This window comes from Leuciscus leuciscus, assembly GCF_965113295.1.
Source record: "Leuciscus leuciscus genome assembly, chromosome: 5".
In the NCBI taxonomy this organism is placed as follows: Eukaryota; Metazoa; Chordata; class Actinopteri; order Cypriniformes; family Leuciscidae; genus Leuciscus; species Leuciscus leuciscus.
Genome location: NC_138729.1, coordinates 11,609,684 through 11,627,990, shown reverse-complemented (window position 1 = coordinate 11,627,990; position 18,307 = coordinate 11,609,684). Strand labels below are relative to the sequence as shown.

General features: G+C 40.4%; 1 protein-coding gene across 3 annotated transcripts in view; it reads left to right on the top strand.

Moving 5' to 3' along the window:
- tmem232 (transmembrane protein 232) overlaps nt 1–18,307 on the top strand; it is a 39,838-nt gene that overhangs the window by 20,863 nt on the left and 668 nt on the right. For all 3 annotated transcript variants that reach the window (XM_082171448.1, XM_082171449.1, XM_082171450.1), the window contains 3 exons: nt 15,418–15,477; nt 17,072–17,289; nt 18,176–18,254. In XM_082171448.1, coding sequence (XP_082027574.1) covers nt 15,418–15,477; nt 17,072–17,289; nt 18,176–18,254 — 357 coding nt within the window. The remainder of the gene's footprint in view (nt 1–15,417; nt 15,478–17,071; nt 17,290–18,175; nt 18,255–18,307) is intronic.

The following is an 18,307-nucleotide window of genomic DNA, read 5'->3' as shown; positions in this document are numbered from 1 at the left end:
GTATTTTTTGTTTAAATTTCTTTATAAAATGACCAAATATGAAAGTTGAGACTTTGTTTACATATTAAAAGTACCCTGCTCTGTCCTGTCTTGTCAGCACGTTGTCAGTGTCCTCTCTGCTCCGCGATGTATATTTCGCTGTGTCGGACATAGCAACAGTAACTAAAGGGGGAGGGTCTTTGCGAACGGTCAATTAGAAACTTCACTAAACATGTAAACCATAATCGAAAAGTTAAAAACTGTGAATGAGCAGGACTGTGACAGTGAGTCTTACAGCCCATCTTGCATAAATGGCATTGTTATGCCAACATAATGCATCACTAAAAAATGTTTGCACTAAAACGGGAGTTATTGTTGCATTGTTACCGTTAAGTTGCAACATATTATGAACTGTCTGTCAGCATCTGTATCATTTCCTGCTAATAAATTGCAAATTGGGGCATGTTGCAAAGCAGTCCCATCTCTTGTGTTTTTATGAATGACGTGACAAGTCGTTCAACCCCTAGTCTGTTATGGAAAATCCAAACCATTTCCATATTACCGATGTTGAATTTTTTTGGGGGGGACCAACTCCTCCGTGTTTTCATCCATCGTCACTGTGTTGCTAAATCTCACGAGCAATGTATATCCTGTTAACATGCCGACATCTAGCGCGCCTTGCATTGCATGTTGTGACGTAGGTGAATGCCATAGAACTGCAAGTGATAGAATGTGCACTGTATCACAATACAACGATATTTTCGAAAAAGTGAATCGTGGAGAAATTGTTATCGTTCACGATCAAATATTGTCATCGCACACCCCTATTTAAGAGGATTTCATATTTAATTAGGCCTAATATTCGTAATGATTTTGGTTGATTGGTCCTTCCTTTTTAAATACGATTTCCAGTGTAAAAGTCCCACTCCAACACCACCTGGCTTTTGATGTAGATGTGACAAAATGAGAAAGAAAGGAGAAGAAATGTAAAAAGAAAACAGAATTTGGATGGTACTTTTTGGTCACAGAAGACCTAGTAAAAAAGTCCTCCTCCAAGCTCCAGCCTGCATTGAGTCCAACTGGAGTGTTGACGGCCTCCAAGCTCCAGTCCGCACTGAGTCCGACTGGAGGGTGAAAAACCTCCAATCTCCAGTCCACACTGAGTCCGACTGGAGTGGGAATACCCTCCAAGCTCCAGTCCACACTGAGTCCGACTGAAGTGTGGATGTCGTCCAAGCTCAAGTCCGAACTGAGTTCGACTGGTGTGTTGATGCCTTCCAAGCTGCAGTCTGCTCTGAGTCTGACTGGGGTCTTTACGCCCTCCAAACTTCAGTCCGCACTGAGTCCGACTGGAGTGTTAAAATCCTCCAAGCTCCAGTCTGCTCTGGGTCCGACTGGAGTGTAAATACCCTCCAAGCTCCAGTCCGTAATGAGTCCGACTGGTGTGTTGACGCCCTCCAAGCTCCATTCCTCACTAAGTCCGACTGGAGTGTGAACACCCTTCAAGCTCCAGCCCTCAATGTGTCCGACTGGAGTGTTAATGCCCTCTAAGCTCCAGTCCACACTGTGTCTGATTGAAGTGTTGATGCCCTCCAAGCTCCAGTCCGCACTCTCTGTGACTGGAGTGTAAATGCGATCCAAGCTCTAGCCTGCAATGTGTCTGACTGGAGCGTCAACGCCCTAAAACATCCAGCCTGTAATGTATGTGGCTGGAGAGTCGACGCCCTCCAAGCTCCATCCCTCAATGTCAAGTCAAGTCAAGTTTATTTGTATAGCGCTTTTCACAATACAGATTGTATCAAAGCAGCTTCACAGTATTAAATTAAAATAATACAACAAAGTTTGTTTCAAGAGGAATATATTGATTGATAAAATTAAATTAAATATCCCCAAAATATCCCCAACTGAGCAAGCCAAAGGCAACAGTGGCAAGGAACCGAAAAACTCCATCAAGTGACCAAATGGTGTCCTAAAACTCCATCAGGTGACCTAATGGTGTCCTAAAACTCCAAGTGACCTAATGGAGAAAAAAAAACCTTGGGAGAACCCAGGCTCAGTCGGGGGCCAGTTCTCCTCTGGCATTTATGAGCTAGAGGCCGGATTGTAGTTTGAACTGTAGGATTATATGAATGCCTGGCTGAAGAGATGCGACTTTAATCTAGTCTTAAACTGGGAGAGCGAGTCTGAGCAACAAACAGTATCAGGAAGACTATTCCAGAGTTTTGGAGCCAAATGTGAAAATGCTCTCCCTCCTTTGGTGGTTCTGGATATCCTAGGTATGACCAAAAGCCTTGAATTTAGTGATCTTAAAGAGCGCGATGGATTATAGGGCGATAGAAGATCCGTTAAATAGACTGGAGCTAAGCCGTTTAGGGCTTTATAAGTCAGTAGCAATATCTTATAATTAATACGGAGCTTTATAGGTAACCAATGCAGTGATGATAAAATCGGTGTTATATGATCATATTTTCTTGATCTCGTAAGAACTCTAGCGGCGGCATTTTGGACTAACTGTAGCTTGTTTATTGAGGATGCAGGACAACCAGCTAATAAAGCATTACAGTAATCCAGTCTCGAGGTCATGAATGCATGAACTAACTTTTCTGCATCAGAAACTGATAACATATTACGTAGCTTAGCAATGTTTCTAAGGTGGAAAAAGGCTGTTTTTGTAACATATGAAATATGATTTTCAAAAGACAGGTTGCAATCGAGTATAACACCCAGGTCTTTTTCTGTAGAGGATAAAGTAACAGGACATCCTATGATGTTAAAGTTGTATTGTGCGAGGTTTTGTGGGCGGTTTTTTGAACCGATAAGTATTACCTCTGTCTTGTCTGGATTTAATAAAAGAAAATTACGCGTCATCCAATCTTTTATATCTTTAACACACTCTGTCAATTTGGAAAATTTAGCGTTTTCATCCGGCCGTGATGAAATATATATTTGAGTGTCATCAGCATAACAATGGAAACTAATTCCATGTTTCCTTATAATATTTCCAAGTGGCATCATATATATTGAAAATAACAGAGGGCCTAATACAGATCCCTGCGGCACTCCATAGTTTACTGGAGTTATGGTCGATTTTTCTCCATTTAAATAGACAAAATGGTAGCGGTCAGATAGGTATGATTTGAACCAGCTTAGTGCTTGTCCTTGAACACCAGTATAATTTTGTAGTCGATCTAAGAGTAATGTATGATCTATAGTATCGAACGCAGCACTAAGATCAAGTAAAACTAGTATTGAAATACAGCCTTGGTCAGAAGCTAAAAGTAAATCATTTGTGATTTTAACGAGCGCAGTTTCAGTGCTATGATGTGGTCTGAATCCAGACTGAAACTTTTCATAGATATAATTTTGTTGCAAGAAAGAGCCCAGTTGAGCGGACACCACTTTTTCTAATATTTTAGACATAAATGGAAGATTTGAAATGGGTCTATAATTTGCTAGATTATTATGATCTAATTGTGGTTTCTTAATGAGAGGTTTTATAACTGCCAGTTTAAATGTTCTTGGAACATGACCTAAAGATAAAGACGAGTTAATAATATGCAGGAGAGGCTCTTCCACTACAGGTAACACTTCTTTCAGTAGTTTAGTTGGTATAGGATCTAATAAACATGTTGTTGTTTTAGATGAAGTGATACGTTTATTTAACTCTTTTTGTTCTATAGTTGTAAAGCACTGTAATTGTTCTTGCGGGGTGATAATTGAAGCTGAATTATAAGGCGCGATTGAAGATTGAACGTTTACAATTGTGGTTCTGATGCTTTCTATTTTCTCAGTGAAGAAGTTCATGAAATCATTACTACTGAACTGTAACGGGATATTTTGTTCGGGTGACGTCTGTTTATTTGTTAGTCTAGCCACGGTGTTAAATAAAAACCTTGGATTGTTTTGGTCGTTTTCTATTAGTTTGCGGAGGTGCTCAGCCCTGGCCGCTTTTAGGGCCTTTTTATAACGTGACATACTGTCTTTCCACGCGATTCTAAAGACCTCTAAATTAGTTTGTTTCCATTTACGCTCTAAAATATGCGTTTTTCTCTTTAAAACATGCGTAGTATTGTTATACCATGGTGCTTTATTTTTCTCTCTGACCTTTTTTAATTTAATAGGTGCAACCACATCCAATGTTCTAGAGAGAATGGTGCTCATAGTGCTAGTTAGTTCTTCTAGTTCATCTGTTTGTTTGGGTTCAGGCAGCAGCTGAGACAGATTAGATAAGCAATTTGAGAAATGATCTATGGTGGATGGGAGGATTGTTCTGCCTGGTTGATAACGCGACGCCGCATGACATATTACAGCAGTACGTAATATGCAAGTTACCATGTAGTGATCAGTGTCTTCATCACTTTGTGGAATGATATCTATATCGGTTGGATCGGTTCCATGTGATATAATTAAATCAAGTGTATGATTAAGACGATGTGTTGGTCCGGTGACGTTTTGCTTGACCCCAAATGAATTTAATAAATCTGTAAACGCAGCTCCTAACGCATCATTTGGATTATCTACGTGTATGTTAAAATCTCCAACAATTAATGCTTTATCGACATTGACTAATAGGTCTGAGAGAAAATCTGCAAACTCTTTTAGGAAATCAGCGTAAGGCCCTGGCGGTCTATATACGGTAGCCAAGGCTAGAGATAATAGGGATGTTTTTCTAACATCTAAGAGCGTAACATTTAGTACAAGTACTTCAAATGAAATAAACTTTATAACCCGTTTTCTGAGTAACATTTAGAATATCTCTATAAATGGTTGCAACACCGCCGCCACGACCAATCAGACGGGGCTCATGCTTATAACAGTATCCAGGAGGAGTAGACTCATTAATACCGAAATAATCATTTGGTTTAAGCCAGGTTTCAGTAAGGCAAAGTACATCGAAGCTATTATCTGTGACTATTTCATTTACAATAACTGCCTTAGGTGTGAGTGATCTAATGTTTAGAAGACCTAGCTTTAGAAATAGTTTTTGTTTACTAATAGCAACATTTTCTGTTTTAATAACAATTAGATTTTTCCTCGATCCTGCAGTAGATTTATTATTTGATCTCACTAAACGAGGAATAGACATGGTTTCTATGCAATGTTCTACACTAGTATTTATATCAGTTAAATTGGTGCAGCAGAGACTATGATTTGGACTTTTGGTTACTAGTCAAAGGGTATTTAACAATTTGGAGATGTTATCCGACAGAAGATCCGCTCCGAATCTGCTTGTGTGTAAGCCATCAGCACGGAAAAGCCTAGGACGCTCCCAAAACAGATTTCAATTATTTACAAAGAGCAGTTTCTGCTCATTGCACCATGACATTAACCATTCATTTAGCGCAAATAATCTGCTGAACTTTTCATGCCCTAATCGGTACGTGGGAAGCGGTCCTGACACAATGATCGTTGTTTCAGGCGATGTGCTGAGTACCGTATCGATCAGATTCCTGAAGTCTTTCTTCAGAATCTCCGTCTGGCGCAGCCTGATGTCGTTCACTCCCGCGTGCAGGACCACAGTTCCGACGCGCTCGTCACCGTTCAGGATCTCGGGAACGCGAGCAGCGATTTCAGAAACACGAGCACCAGGAAAGCAGTGACTGTGCACCTTACTTTTACCTAACGTAGCGTGTACGTGCCGAACGATGGAATCGCCGATGATCACAGCATCGCGTTCTGTTTCGCGTAGAGGGGAGAAGCGGTTTTGTGTGGATAACTCGAAAACTGGGAGGGTCGGAGAAAGTCTTGGTCTAAACCTGACTCGTGTCTTCCGCTGCGGAACCACCCAGGCTTCGTGGTGGCGTGTTGGAGCCGGAGTGAACGAGACCATGGCTGATCGCAACCGATGCTGAGGAACGCACGGAGTAGACGCGGTCAGAGTCAGCGGGTTAGTAACGTTAAACACTGATTTGTGTGCATCGGCGCGTGATGTTTCAAGAGCCAAACACCGGTCTCTCAGCTCGGCCTGTCTCAATAAAAGGTCGTGGATCTGTTTCTCAACAGCTTCCAGCTCAGACTGCAGTGCGTGCAGCTCAAATGTGTCCTCACCTGCACCAAAAGGTAGACTACTTTGATCTGATATATTCGCCATTTTAACAGATGGACAGTGAGTTAGCAACGAAGCTACCTGTGATGCTATCAATATTAATACTAATTTATGACTGAAGTCTTGGATATAATCCGTTTTTTTTTGTTGTTTTTTTGTGGTAGGGGTGTAGAGTAGACGCACGATAGGCGAAAAAAAAATGTTTGTTTGTAAGTGAGTGTGGAGAAGACGCGTTCAGCCGTGATCCACGGACGTAACCTTTAAGAGTATGCAGCGTTGGATCACTAATAGGCTTGAGACGCGTCTGCTCAACAGTCCGCGTTGTAACTATGAGGTTTGAGCAGTAGTGCTTCTCAGTGAGGAAAAGTAGAAAATGTTCATTGTAAGCGAGTTTAAAGAGAAAAATCAAGAATTATAAATCAAATCGATAGAGCTCCAAAAACAACAACGCGCTCAGACGCGACGCATGATAATAACAGGACAAGACATTACTCACCGTGTTTGTTGAGTGTTTCTTACTCACCTGAGCTTTTATGAACTCAAAGGCGCGAGAGAAAATAAATAAATAAAAATAGCTGAGTGCACGGGTGGCGCGTTAACAGGCTAGCGAATTACTAGCGTGTTGTGCTAGTAGTAACGGAAGCTAGCGATGTCAGGTTAATCTGAGATGTTGGGTAAGCTGTATTTAGTAGTAGTATAAACAACTAGAAATTGTAGTAAATGATGGTTCAAAACAAGGAAATACGAGGCTAAGACGGAGCTTACAGCACCGAAGCAAACACACTCACAGCAGGCAGCGAGGCAAAGTTTGCTGGTTCTCACTCAAAATGTGTCTGATTGGAGAGTGGACGTCCTCCAAGCTCCAGCTCGCTATGTGTTCGACTGGAGTGCCGATGCCTTCCAAGGTCCAGGTTTTTTTTTTTTTTTTTTTTTTGGGAGCGTCATGGAGGCAGAATCAATGAGAAGTTAGCCCAGGTTGTCATGCGGCAAGTAACACAAGCCGCTTACATGAGCAGCCAACAAGGAGTGCTCCACAGAGACATCAAAAAGGAAAACCTTTTAATCAACAAGAACACCCTAGAAGTCAAACTGATTGACTTTGGCTGCAGCAACCTCCTTCAAAGGTCAAACTATACTACATTCATGGGTAGGTATTGAAGCCATATAATAGGAATCACTTAAATAGCACCTAATGATTTCTAGCATGCTAATAAACACCAAGACAAAATGCTGTGGTAATGCAATACCCATAATACAAAATCTCTTTCTTACAGGCACACAACTGTACTGCCCACCCGAATTCATATCAAATGGCCTATACCACCGGGAGCCAGCAACAGTATATTCATTGGGGGTGCTCTTGTTATCGCTAGTATGCGGGAAATTTACAGACTTCCACATCTTGAATTCGATCAATCTGAACCTTTGGTCCATAGATGGCTTGTCACAAGGTGAGATCTTTATTACAACAAAGAAGGCCAATTATAATTCTAAATCATACAAAAGAGAAATAGTTAATAAAACATGGCAGGGTAGATGATGCAGGATTTGTTCACATTTCTAACCTCCAGTCATGTCTTACAGTTTAGAAAAGAGAAGGTATGAATGTAATAATGTCTCTCCTATCTTTCAGCACAGAGTTCTGCCAATTGATCTGCTCATGCCTGCAGCGTGAGCCAACACAGCGACTCGATTTGGGCAAGATTATTTTCCATGAATGGTTTAAGGTACTGAATTACAAATATTTTGAAGATATATTACCCAGAAAAAGTTTTATATTTATACATTTATAAATTATTATTTTAGTGTATGTCCTCTGAGGACACCTTGTGAAATGGGAGGAAGTTGTTGTTCAAAATAAATAATAAACTGACTAAATAATAAACCTGATTTTTGCTTTTGTTTCAGGTCACAGATGTGAGGAAATAGTCGAAATATAGTTGCCATGCTCCCTGTCAGAGCCAGCCCAGTTCTTGTCATGGATCCAGCCAAAATCAGAGCCAAAATTGGCTGGGTCAGGTTTACCAGAGAAGCCTAACAGCTCCCTGTCTCAGTCCATCCGTGCAAACTCAAAAACTATAATGCCCTTATTTTGTACAAACATGTTTTTACAATGTTCTTATATTTTATTACTTATTTATATGTATGTATATATGTATGTGTGTAAAAATAATAAATAAAACACAGTTGTTCTTTTAAGTCTGAATAACAAAAAATGTTATGTAGTCTGATATGTTTTCTGGTTTATTTAATATTTATTCTATGCAGTAGCACTAAAAATAAGCCCTTTAATGTGATTTATTTTAAACTAAACATCATTCAGAGATTTTTTTTGACAAAATAGTCTTATTGATTTGTCCTAATTATATTACTACAACAGTAGCTAGTTTAAACATTTTTAAATGTTACATTTATTGTTCTTTCTCTTAATGATGCATGTACAGTTTTCTCTAACAAAATGCACAGATCAGATTTTTTTTTCTCTTGATACAACCGAGTGTGTTTACATTAATGACCCGCCAATACACACCAGGCTGTGCATTAGCACCATGGACGACATCTTGTGGGGGGCATAAGTACTGAATGTTTTTTGTTTGGAATTAAAGTCACCATGAAATCAAAATGGACAATTTTTATTCTTTAAGGGATGTTGCAAGGTTAATTATAAATGATTTATCCATGCACATTATTATTATTTTTTTAAATCACGTGTCAAACTTTAATCAAAATAACTTCCCCTCCCTCTTGCAGCGACATATCTTACTGGTATGAGGTTATAAAGCTCTGTCTGACCCATTTAAGCTCTGCTGCTTTTAATTGTTTTTCTATGCAAGTATGCGCTAGACAGACGTCTGAACATTGTGCCACGTCTTGTGCTCGAGACCCTTCTTGTCCATTCTCCAGCATCACGGATCTGCAGTTACTATTGCGTAGGCTACTATAGTAACTGCAGTACTGTAGTAACTATTATGTGTCTCGGGTTTTTAAGAGCAAAAACATGTTCTCTGTGATCGTCCCTTTTTGCTTGTCATTCAAAAGTAAAAAAAATTACAATTTTATTTTTTTTGTCAATTTTACAGTCATTTACCGGTTTAATGTGTGAAAGGGTCTAAATGTCAAAACATTATACTGTTTTATGGTCTTTTCGTTTTTTTTCCAACCTTGTTTCCCCATTTCCTTTATTCCCCATGTTACCATTTTATGGTCTTTTAGTTTGTTTCACCTTGTTTTCCCATATCCTTTATTCCCCATGTCCCCACTCTTCATTTGTTTCCATAGCAACCCATTGTGTTTACCTACATCTCGTTTAGCTCCATCGCTTGGTCTGTGTAAAACCCTCATTTCAGTTCAGTTCTTTGTCTGGTGTTTTCAATGTAAAGGTAGGTTTGTGTTAGTCCTGTGTAGTGTTTCTGTTCCCTCTTATGCCAGAGTGTTTTGTTTTGCTTATTTAGTTTAATAAAGACTACTGTAAAAGGATCATCTATTCGCTTCATTGTGGAACCAACCTGAGACAGAACACCAGACCTTAATGATATGAATCTCGCAGCAGCCCACATTTGCCCTGAGTACTAACAACTAAACCTCTGTCAGAAGGGTTACCCCCTGGAGAGGTACATGGAGGATTTTTTTTGGACTTATACTATCGAATCCCCTTGAGTAGACACATGCTAAAAGCATGTTTTCGGGAGATGATGGATGACTATTTGTATGTCTTCCTCTTGCCAGGAAGAGACCGCACGATGTTAGCTCAGTACATCAGCTATGTTTTCTGGCTGGATGGTTCTGATTTTATTGTGGAGACTTATATGAGGACCATGCCAGAGATGTTCCAGTCCTCCCCAGGCCAGTACCCAGAGCCAATTCAACCTCTTGCCATGCCCGCATCGGACCATCATCCAGAGCCCACCGCAGTCTCAGAGAATGAGCCACCCCACGAAGCTAGAGCCAGAGCAACTGCCAGGGGCCAATTTTGTCCTGGAGCCTGACCAGGTGGGTGAGCTGGCACCAACGTCTGTCACTGAGGCATACTAGTAGAGTTCAAGGATATGGATTGGAGCCCCGTCTACTCTCCTGTCGCTGAGGTACGTTCAACTAAGCTCTGTCCCCAATGTATAAGTAATTGATGTTCTGGATTATGTCATGTTTCAAGGTCTCCAGTCTCAGCTGGTCCCGTCCTGTCTTTCTCCTTCATCGCCAGCTCCAAGTCTCCTTCACCGCAGATGGTCCCGCCCAGCTTTCCTCTCACTTCTCCTCTGCCAAAGCCATGCAGTTCCTCGGCCCTGCCTCCACTGGCTCCCTTCAGCCCCTTGGCTTCTCCTTAATGGTTCCCCCCAAGCTGCTTGGATCCGCCTTGGCCTTCCCAGTCATCATTTCAGGCCTTCGAGCCCCAGACTCCACCTCGGCCCTCCGACTCATCGGCTCCACCTTGGCTCCACACCCAATTGGCTTCACTGTGGTCTGTCGTCCCTCATGCTCTGCCGGGTGTAACCGGCCCAATTCTGACCACTGTTACGCTCTACGTTGTGTCGTTTAATTGAGAGAAGACACGGGACACTGGAACTGCTGCTGACAGAGGGTTTATTATCATGGAGCATGTAGATGGTACTGGATAGATTAAAGGGAGAATACAGCAATGAGAAATGTTTTCTCTGTGATTTTATCACCTCTCCTCAACGTGCTCAAAGCAGTCTCAACAAACATCACAATGATAATAACATATCAAAAATACGATGGATGAAAACATGTCGCAAACATTAAGTGCAAAATGAATTGTCACAACCATTTATTTAAGCATACAATATAATCTCTTGCAGCTAATTTGAAATCAATCATGAATTAGAAAAGAAACAAATTGATACAAAATGAATACATTGGAAAATTGAACAAATATAAACCATACCTGGATGGATTAAAGAGAGAATACAGCAATGAGAAATGTTTCCTCTGTGTTTTTATCACCTGCACAGATTAAAGACCAGTTAATTAATCAGTTAAAATCACCATGTTCTGGTGATGCACACGCATATAGCCTACTCAAACTCCTGTGCCCCGTAATAAAACTATCAAATCCTATCCATCCATTCATAAAACACTTCCTAGGACATTTATAACAGTCTTAACAATAATATTACTGCATATTATGTACTTAAACTTCTGAGAACTTTTATAGGCTTATATTGAAAAAGCACCTCTAACTGATTACCTCTCCTCAACGTGCTCAAAGCAGTCTGATGACGCAGCGTGAGCTGAACGGTAATGACGTCACAACGTCAGTACAAATTCATCATAAAACTCCTTTTCCAAATTGACACTAATGATGTTCAAAACAAAAGTATAGCGTTTTCTTAGACAAATTAGTATAAAGTAAATAGATAAAAATCGACAGGAAGGATCATTAGACAAATACATTCATTCACATTGTAAATATTTACTCATGAATATTAACATCTGTCACACGGGCTGCCTTGTCCCTCTGGATCCACCTTGGTCAATCTTTGCTCTGGCTCCACTTCTGGAACCCCAGCTTCGCCTTGACCCTCCACCCCTCTGGCTCCGCTGGGCTCCTTCCCTCTGGTTCCGCCTTCCGGTAGGGGAATTTACTGTCACGGTCATGCTCTGTTTTATGGACCTGTAGTTATTCTTGTCCTGGGCCATTCAATTCCCTGGGCTGGCCACCTGGGGAAATGTAAAACCCTCGCTAGGATTAGAAGACACTTTCATTGGCCCGGCTTGAAGGGAGAGGTAACACAGTATTGTAGAAGTTGTCCAGAATGTCAAAAGGTCTCTGCATATGGCCCATGTTGGGTTCCTCTCCAACCGCTTCCAATCATAGGCACTCCCTTTGAAAGACTGGGAGTGAATGTTGTCGGACCTGTTGAAAGAAGTCGCACAGGTAACAGATTTATGCTTGTTGTAACAAACTACGCTACAAGGTATCCAGAAGTGTTTCCTCTGAAGTCCATCAAAGCAAAGTATGTGGCAACTTGTCTTGTGCAATTGTTCTCCAGAGTTGGGTTTCCGTGTGAGATCTTGACAGATCAAGGAACTAACTTCATGTCTACCCTTGTGAAACAGGTTTACAAACTGCTGGGCATCAAGAGTCTAAGAACAACTCCTTACCATCCCCAGACAGATGGGCTTACCGAAAGATTCAACCAGACCCTTAAACAGATGCTTCGCAAGTTTGTCTGTGACTCAGGTAAAGACTGGGACCTATGGCTTCCCTACCTTCTGTTCGCCTATAGAGAGGTGCCACAATCATCTACTGGTTTTTCCCCTTTTGAACTCCTATATGGACATGAGGTAAGAGGTCCTCTGGCTCTGCTTCGAGAAATATGGGAAGGGGACCAGAGAAAGGATGAGCCGATTAATGTTGTGTCCTATGTGGTGCAGATGCGAGAGCGCTTGGAGAAGATGTCGGCATTGGCCCAATCTCATTTGGCCGAGGCGCAAACACGCCAAAAAACCTGGTATGATCAGTCTGCTCGTGAGCGCAGTTTTGAACCGGGTCAGAAGGTACTGGTGATGCTGCCCAGTAATGAAAGTAAACTGTTGACTAAATGGCAAGGCTCGTTTGAAGTCTCGAAATTGTCACACCAATTTGGGACCGGCCTATTAAAGTACTGCATATTAATTTGCTGAAAGAGTGGATTCCTCGTTCTGAGAAAGAGTCGCAAGTTCTGATGATTCGACATGTGATGGAGGAAGAGGAACTAGAGGAGCAATATTTGCCTCAGCCGGTTGCAGAACATGTTAATTTGGATCATTTGCCAAAGGATCGCCAATCATAAGTGAGAGCTCTTTTCCACCCTGACCTTTTTTCTGAGTATCCAGGAGCCACAACGTTTATTGAACATGGCATTGTGTTGAAATGTGATGCTGTTGTTAAAAGGATGACTTATCGAATACCTGAGCGGTTACAAGTCTCCTTGAGGAAAGAGATTGATCTGATGCTGACCTTGGGAATCGTCGAGCCTTCTAAAAGTGAGTGGTGCCACCCAGTGGTTTTAGTTCCAAAAAAAGATGGAACCTTAAGATTCTGTATTGATTTTCGATACCTGAACTCTGTCTCTAAGTTTGATTCCTATCCAACTCCCCGTATCAGTGACCTAACTGACCGCCTAGGTCAAAGCAAGTATCTGACCACCATTGACCTCGCCAAAGGATATTGGCAAATTCCTCTCACTTCTCAATCTAGAGAGTTGACTGCCTTTAGAACCCCATGGGGGCTGTTTCATTTTAGGATTCTTCCTTTTGGCCTGCATGGGGCTCCAGCCACTTTTCAGAGGCTCATGGACCAGATATTGCATGGTTTGTCTTTTACGGCCGCCTATTTAGATGACATTGTTATCTACAGTGACACGTGGGAACAGCACCTACAACATCTTCAAGAAGTTCTACAGCGACTCCAACAAGCTGGCCTCACCATCAACCCACTGAAATGTGCTGTGGCCCGAAATGAAGTTGAATATCTGGGCTACGTCATTGGTAAAGGGGTGGTCAGACCTCAGAGCAGCAGCCTTGACGGATATGGTGGGCTCAAGATGCCCCAACCGACTTCAGTGGACTGAGGAAGCAAAGATGGCTTTCAAAGACATGCAGAGTGCCCTGGGTGAGGATCCCGTGTTGCATAATCCTGACTTTAATCAATTATTTATTGTGCAAACAAATGCTTCGGAGCGAGGCATTGGAGCTGTGCTACTGCAAGGGTCACCCAATGGACAACAACTGGTGGCTTGTATTAGCCGGAAATTATTCCCTAGAGAGGTCCGGTATTCTACAATCGAAAGGGAATGCTTGGCTGTGAAATGGGCTCTGGATTCCCTAAAATATTATCTGTTGGGGAGAGAGTTTATTGTGGAAACTGACCATAAGGCTCTACAGTGGATGGAGAAGATGAAGGACACAAATAGCAGAATTACCCGATGGTACTTGGCCATGCAGCCCTTTCGATTTGTTGTCCAGTATGTTCCAGGGAAAACCAATTCTACGGCGGATTTCCTCTCTCGGTGTGTCAGTGAGGTTCCTGAAGGGGAGGGGAATGTGATGGCCAATGATGTGGCCACACAAAAGGACGTTGCTTACGTGGGAAGAGCAGAGGTTTGGCACTGTCTGGGACGCTGCGCTCCGGTGGAGGTCCGTTCCAGTAAAGGACTGGCTGGCGTCAGTTGCCGCCATTTTGTTCTGTTGAGCTAATCCATGCTGCCAATTAGCTGGGGGGTGCATGATTAATTGTATGTTTGTTTGTTTATTATAATTATATTTATATTTTGTTGACTATAATTATTTGGGTAAATTACTTTATGACCCATTTCTTGATATTTCTGAAGTTAATTACTTTATTTATTTGAATTGTGTTAAGTGATGTTTGTGGTGTTCCCTGTGTATGTGTAATGGACTAGTCCTTTGTGTATATAAGTTCCCCATGTGTGTCATTTGAGAGGTCATGTTGTTTTGTTTTGTTTTGTTTTGTTTTGTTTTGTTTGGTTTTGTTTGGTTTGGTTAGTTAATTTGATTACTGTTAAGTTTGGTTCTGTTCAGTTGACCCTTTTTATGGGCCCAGACCTGACTTTATTTTGTTCAGTTTTCAAATGATTTAATTTGTAACTTTGTTTGGCATTTAATAAATAGTTTCTTTTTTTTGGAAATCCTGCATTCTTTGCCCTTGACTGCTTGGTCCCTCACAGGTGTCTTCAAGGTTAAGGTTGGCTTTCGTTACTCGTGTGTAGTTCTTCCATGCCTTCTTATGCCAGAATGTTTTATTTATTTAGTTTAATAAAAACTGCTGCAAAAGGATCCTCTATTCACCTCAATGTGGAACCAACTTGTGACAATATTGTCTTTATCATTTTTGTTTTGATCAATTTAATGCATCCTTGCTGAATTAAAATATTAATTTATTTCAAAAAAACACTTACTGACCCCAAACATTTAAACAGTAGTGCATACTATATACACTGTAACAATTTTAAAAGTAGTATGTTATCCTGGCGTAAACTAAAAGCAAGATTTTTTTGTTGTTGTCATACTCCAACTTTGTTTCAGTAGGAAATACATCAGTACGTTTGTCAGACCATTTCCTGAGGTCTTTACAGTGCTATCTACAAACAGACGAAAGAAAGCAGTTTTGTTTTGTGTTAAATTTCACTCTAATCCAGCTGAATAATGCATAAAGCTTTTGTACATTCAGTACACATTTTAAAGTTATATTGTGCCAACACTGAGATTACATTATAATACAGAGTTCATGAGGCTAAGTAAATCTGAATATAAACAAAATGCTAAAGCACATTGTTGGCTTTGACACAATGAAATCAGATGAGTCAAGAAGAGAATCTTAATTCAAGCCTCTACATGATCAATATAACCTGCAGTTATTACCTCCTTTCCAGGGTGATAAAAGGCTCCGGGAGAACCACAGAGAGAGGATGAGAAGTTCACACACAGTTTATGTGTGTGTACAGTGCCCTCCACAATTATTGAACCCCCTGGTAAATATGATCAAAATTGGCTGTAAAAAATAAATCTGCATCGATTATCCTTGTGATCTTTCATTCAAAAAATGTGCAAAATTCTAACCTTTCATTGAAGTAAAAGAATTGAAAGTGGGGGGAAATCACATTATGAAATAAATGTTTTTCTCCAAAACATGTTGGCCACAATTATTGAAACCCCTAGAATTTTTTACGAGTAAAATATCTCTGAAGTATATTCCCATTAATATTTACCTTTTTTAGTACACCAGGGTGACTAGGAACATGAAACTGTCCAGCTATGACTTCGTGTTTCACAGGAGTTTAAATATGAGGAAACACAAAGGCCAAATCCCCTTAATCATCCATCACAATGAGTAAAACCACAGAATACAGTTCTGATGCGTAGCAAAAGATTGTTGAGCATCACAAACTAGAAAGTGGCTGTAAGACAATAGCTAAAGAATTGAAAATCCCCATTTTGACCATCAGGGCAATAATTAAGAAGTTATAACCAACTAAAGATGTTATGAATCTGCCAGGAAAAGGACGTGTGTCTATACTGTCTTAATGCACGGCGAGTATGAAAGTTTGAGTGGCCAAAGACTCTCCAAGGATCACAGATGGAGAATTGCAGAGATTAGTTGAGTCTTGGGGTCAGAAAGCCTAAAAAAAAAATTATCAAACAACCCCTACATCCCCACATGTTGTTTGGGAGGGTTTAAAAAAAAAACTCCTCGCTCCTCCAAAAACAAATTCCAGCAAATTTAATTGTCAGACACGACTGGATCTTCAAACAACACAGGGTTCTGTGGTCAGATGAGACTAAAACAGAGCTTTTTGGCAGCAAACACACTAGATGGGTTTTGTGAACACAAGGATAAAAAGTACCCCATGTGTACAATTTAATATACCATTGGATCTTTAATGTTGTGGGCATATTTTTCTGCTGGAGGTCCTGGACTTCTTGTTCAGATACATGGCATTGTGGATTCTATCAAATATCAACAGATAAAAAATCAAAACCTGACGCCTTCTGCTAGAAATCTTATAATGGGCCGTGGTTGGATCTTCCATCAGGACAACGATCCAAAACAAACATCAAAATCAAAACAAAAATTTGTTGTGGAGCACAAAATGAAGCTTCTGCCATGACCGTCTCAGTCCCCTGACCTGATGAGTGGGCTGAACTGAAGAGGAGAAGCACCAACATGGATCTGGGAATCTGAAGGATCTGGAGAGATTCTGTGTGGAGGAATGGTCTCTGATCTCTTGTCAGTTATTCTCCAAATTCATCAGGCATTATAGGAGAAGAGTCAGAGCTGTTATCTTGGCAAAAGGAGATTGCAAAAAGTATTTAATAAAAGGGTTTCAATAATTGTGGCCAACGTGTTTTGGAGAAAAACATTTATTTCATAATGTGATTTTCCCCCCACTTTCAATTCTTTTACTTCAATGAAAGGTTAGAATTTTGCGCATTTTTTGAATGAAAGATCACAAGGATAATCGATGCAGATTTATTTTTTACAGCCAATTTTGATCATATTTACCAGGGGGTTCAATAATTGTGGAGGGCACTGTATGTGCACAGAGCGAGTGGATCACTAGGCGGCTGGCACACACTCTTTCCAAGATCTGGCCTCCAGTTCAGCTCACTACTGATTCTGCAAACCACCGACACAGAATAAAAACCACCAATCCCAGGAAAGAGGCAGTTTCCACCGCCAGGACTGGAGAAGGATGCCCTGAACCACCTCAGACTATTACTAAAGGCGCTCACAAGACACCAAGGTTATTGGCCTCTCTTCTGAAAATTGCAGCTGGTACACTTAACATTAAAGTACTGTATTTTAAAAAAAAAAATTTTTTGACATGGTACCAAGGTAATACCATGTTTTTGGACACATACCATGGGTTATCAGTTTTTGGGGTACAATTTAACTGTAATTATTGTGGTTAGACAATATATTGACAGATATATTACTTTGTAAAATATTTCTAAAAATATATACATTACCGTTCAAAGTTTCGGATCAGAAAGATTTTAGTTGTTGTTGTAAGACAATACTTTTACTCAGCAAAGATGCTTTAAACAGAGCAAAGGTGACAGTAAAGGCAATCTTACACAAAAAATCCAGAAAAAAATAGATGTTTTAAACATTAATAATGATAATAAATGTTTCTTGAGAAGCAAATCATTCATATTAGAATGATTTCTGAAGGATCTTGTGGCACTGAAGGCCTTGAGTAATGATGCTGAAAATTCAGACTTGCCATCACAGGAAAAAAATAATAATTATAAATAGAAAACATATCTTTTAAATTGTAATGATATTTCAAAATATTACTGTTTTACTGTATTTTTGATCAAATAAATTCACCCTTGGTGAGCATAAGAGACTTCATAAAAATCTTGCAGATCCCAAAATGTAATCTAATTTGCTTTCGTTAAATTGCATTATGTATCATTATACCAGCCATTGGCCACTCCGCTCTCAATACTGTATATTATTTTTACATTGGCTATTGAAAAACTTGCATGACCGTTTAATGTTTCAGTTCCATGGTATATATCAAAATACTACAATATTACCATACAATACCATCACTGTGCCATGGTACCATACAATACTTAATTTCATCTCTTTCATTTCAAATATGTGCCAAATTTGATCAGACAGGGCAGACATGGACCTTCCCATCTGGACCTGAGAACCAGGACTGATATTGATCTGATGAAAGTTGTGGAAGATCAAGTGAGTATTGCATTCCGTTTGATTCAGTCAGAACGCTAGGCTTTCCTAACCAA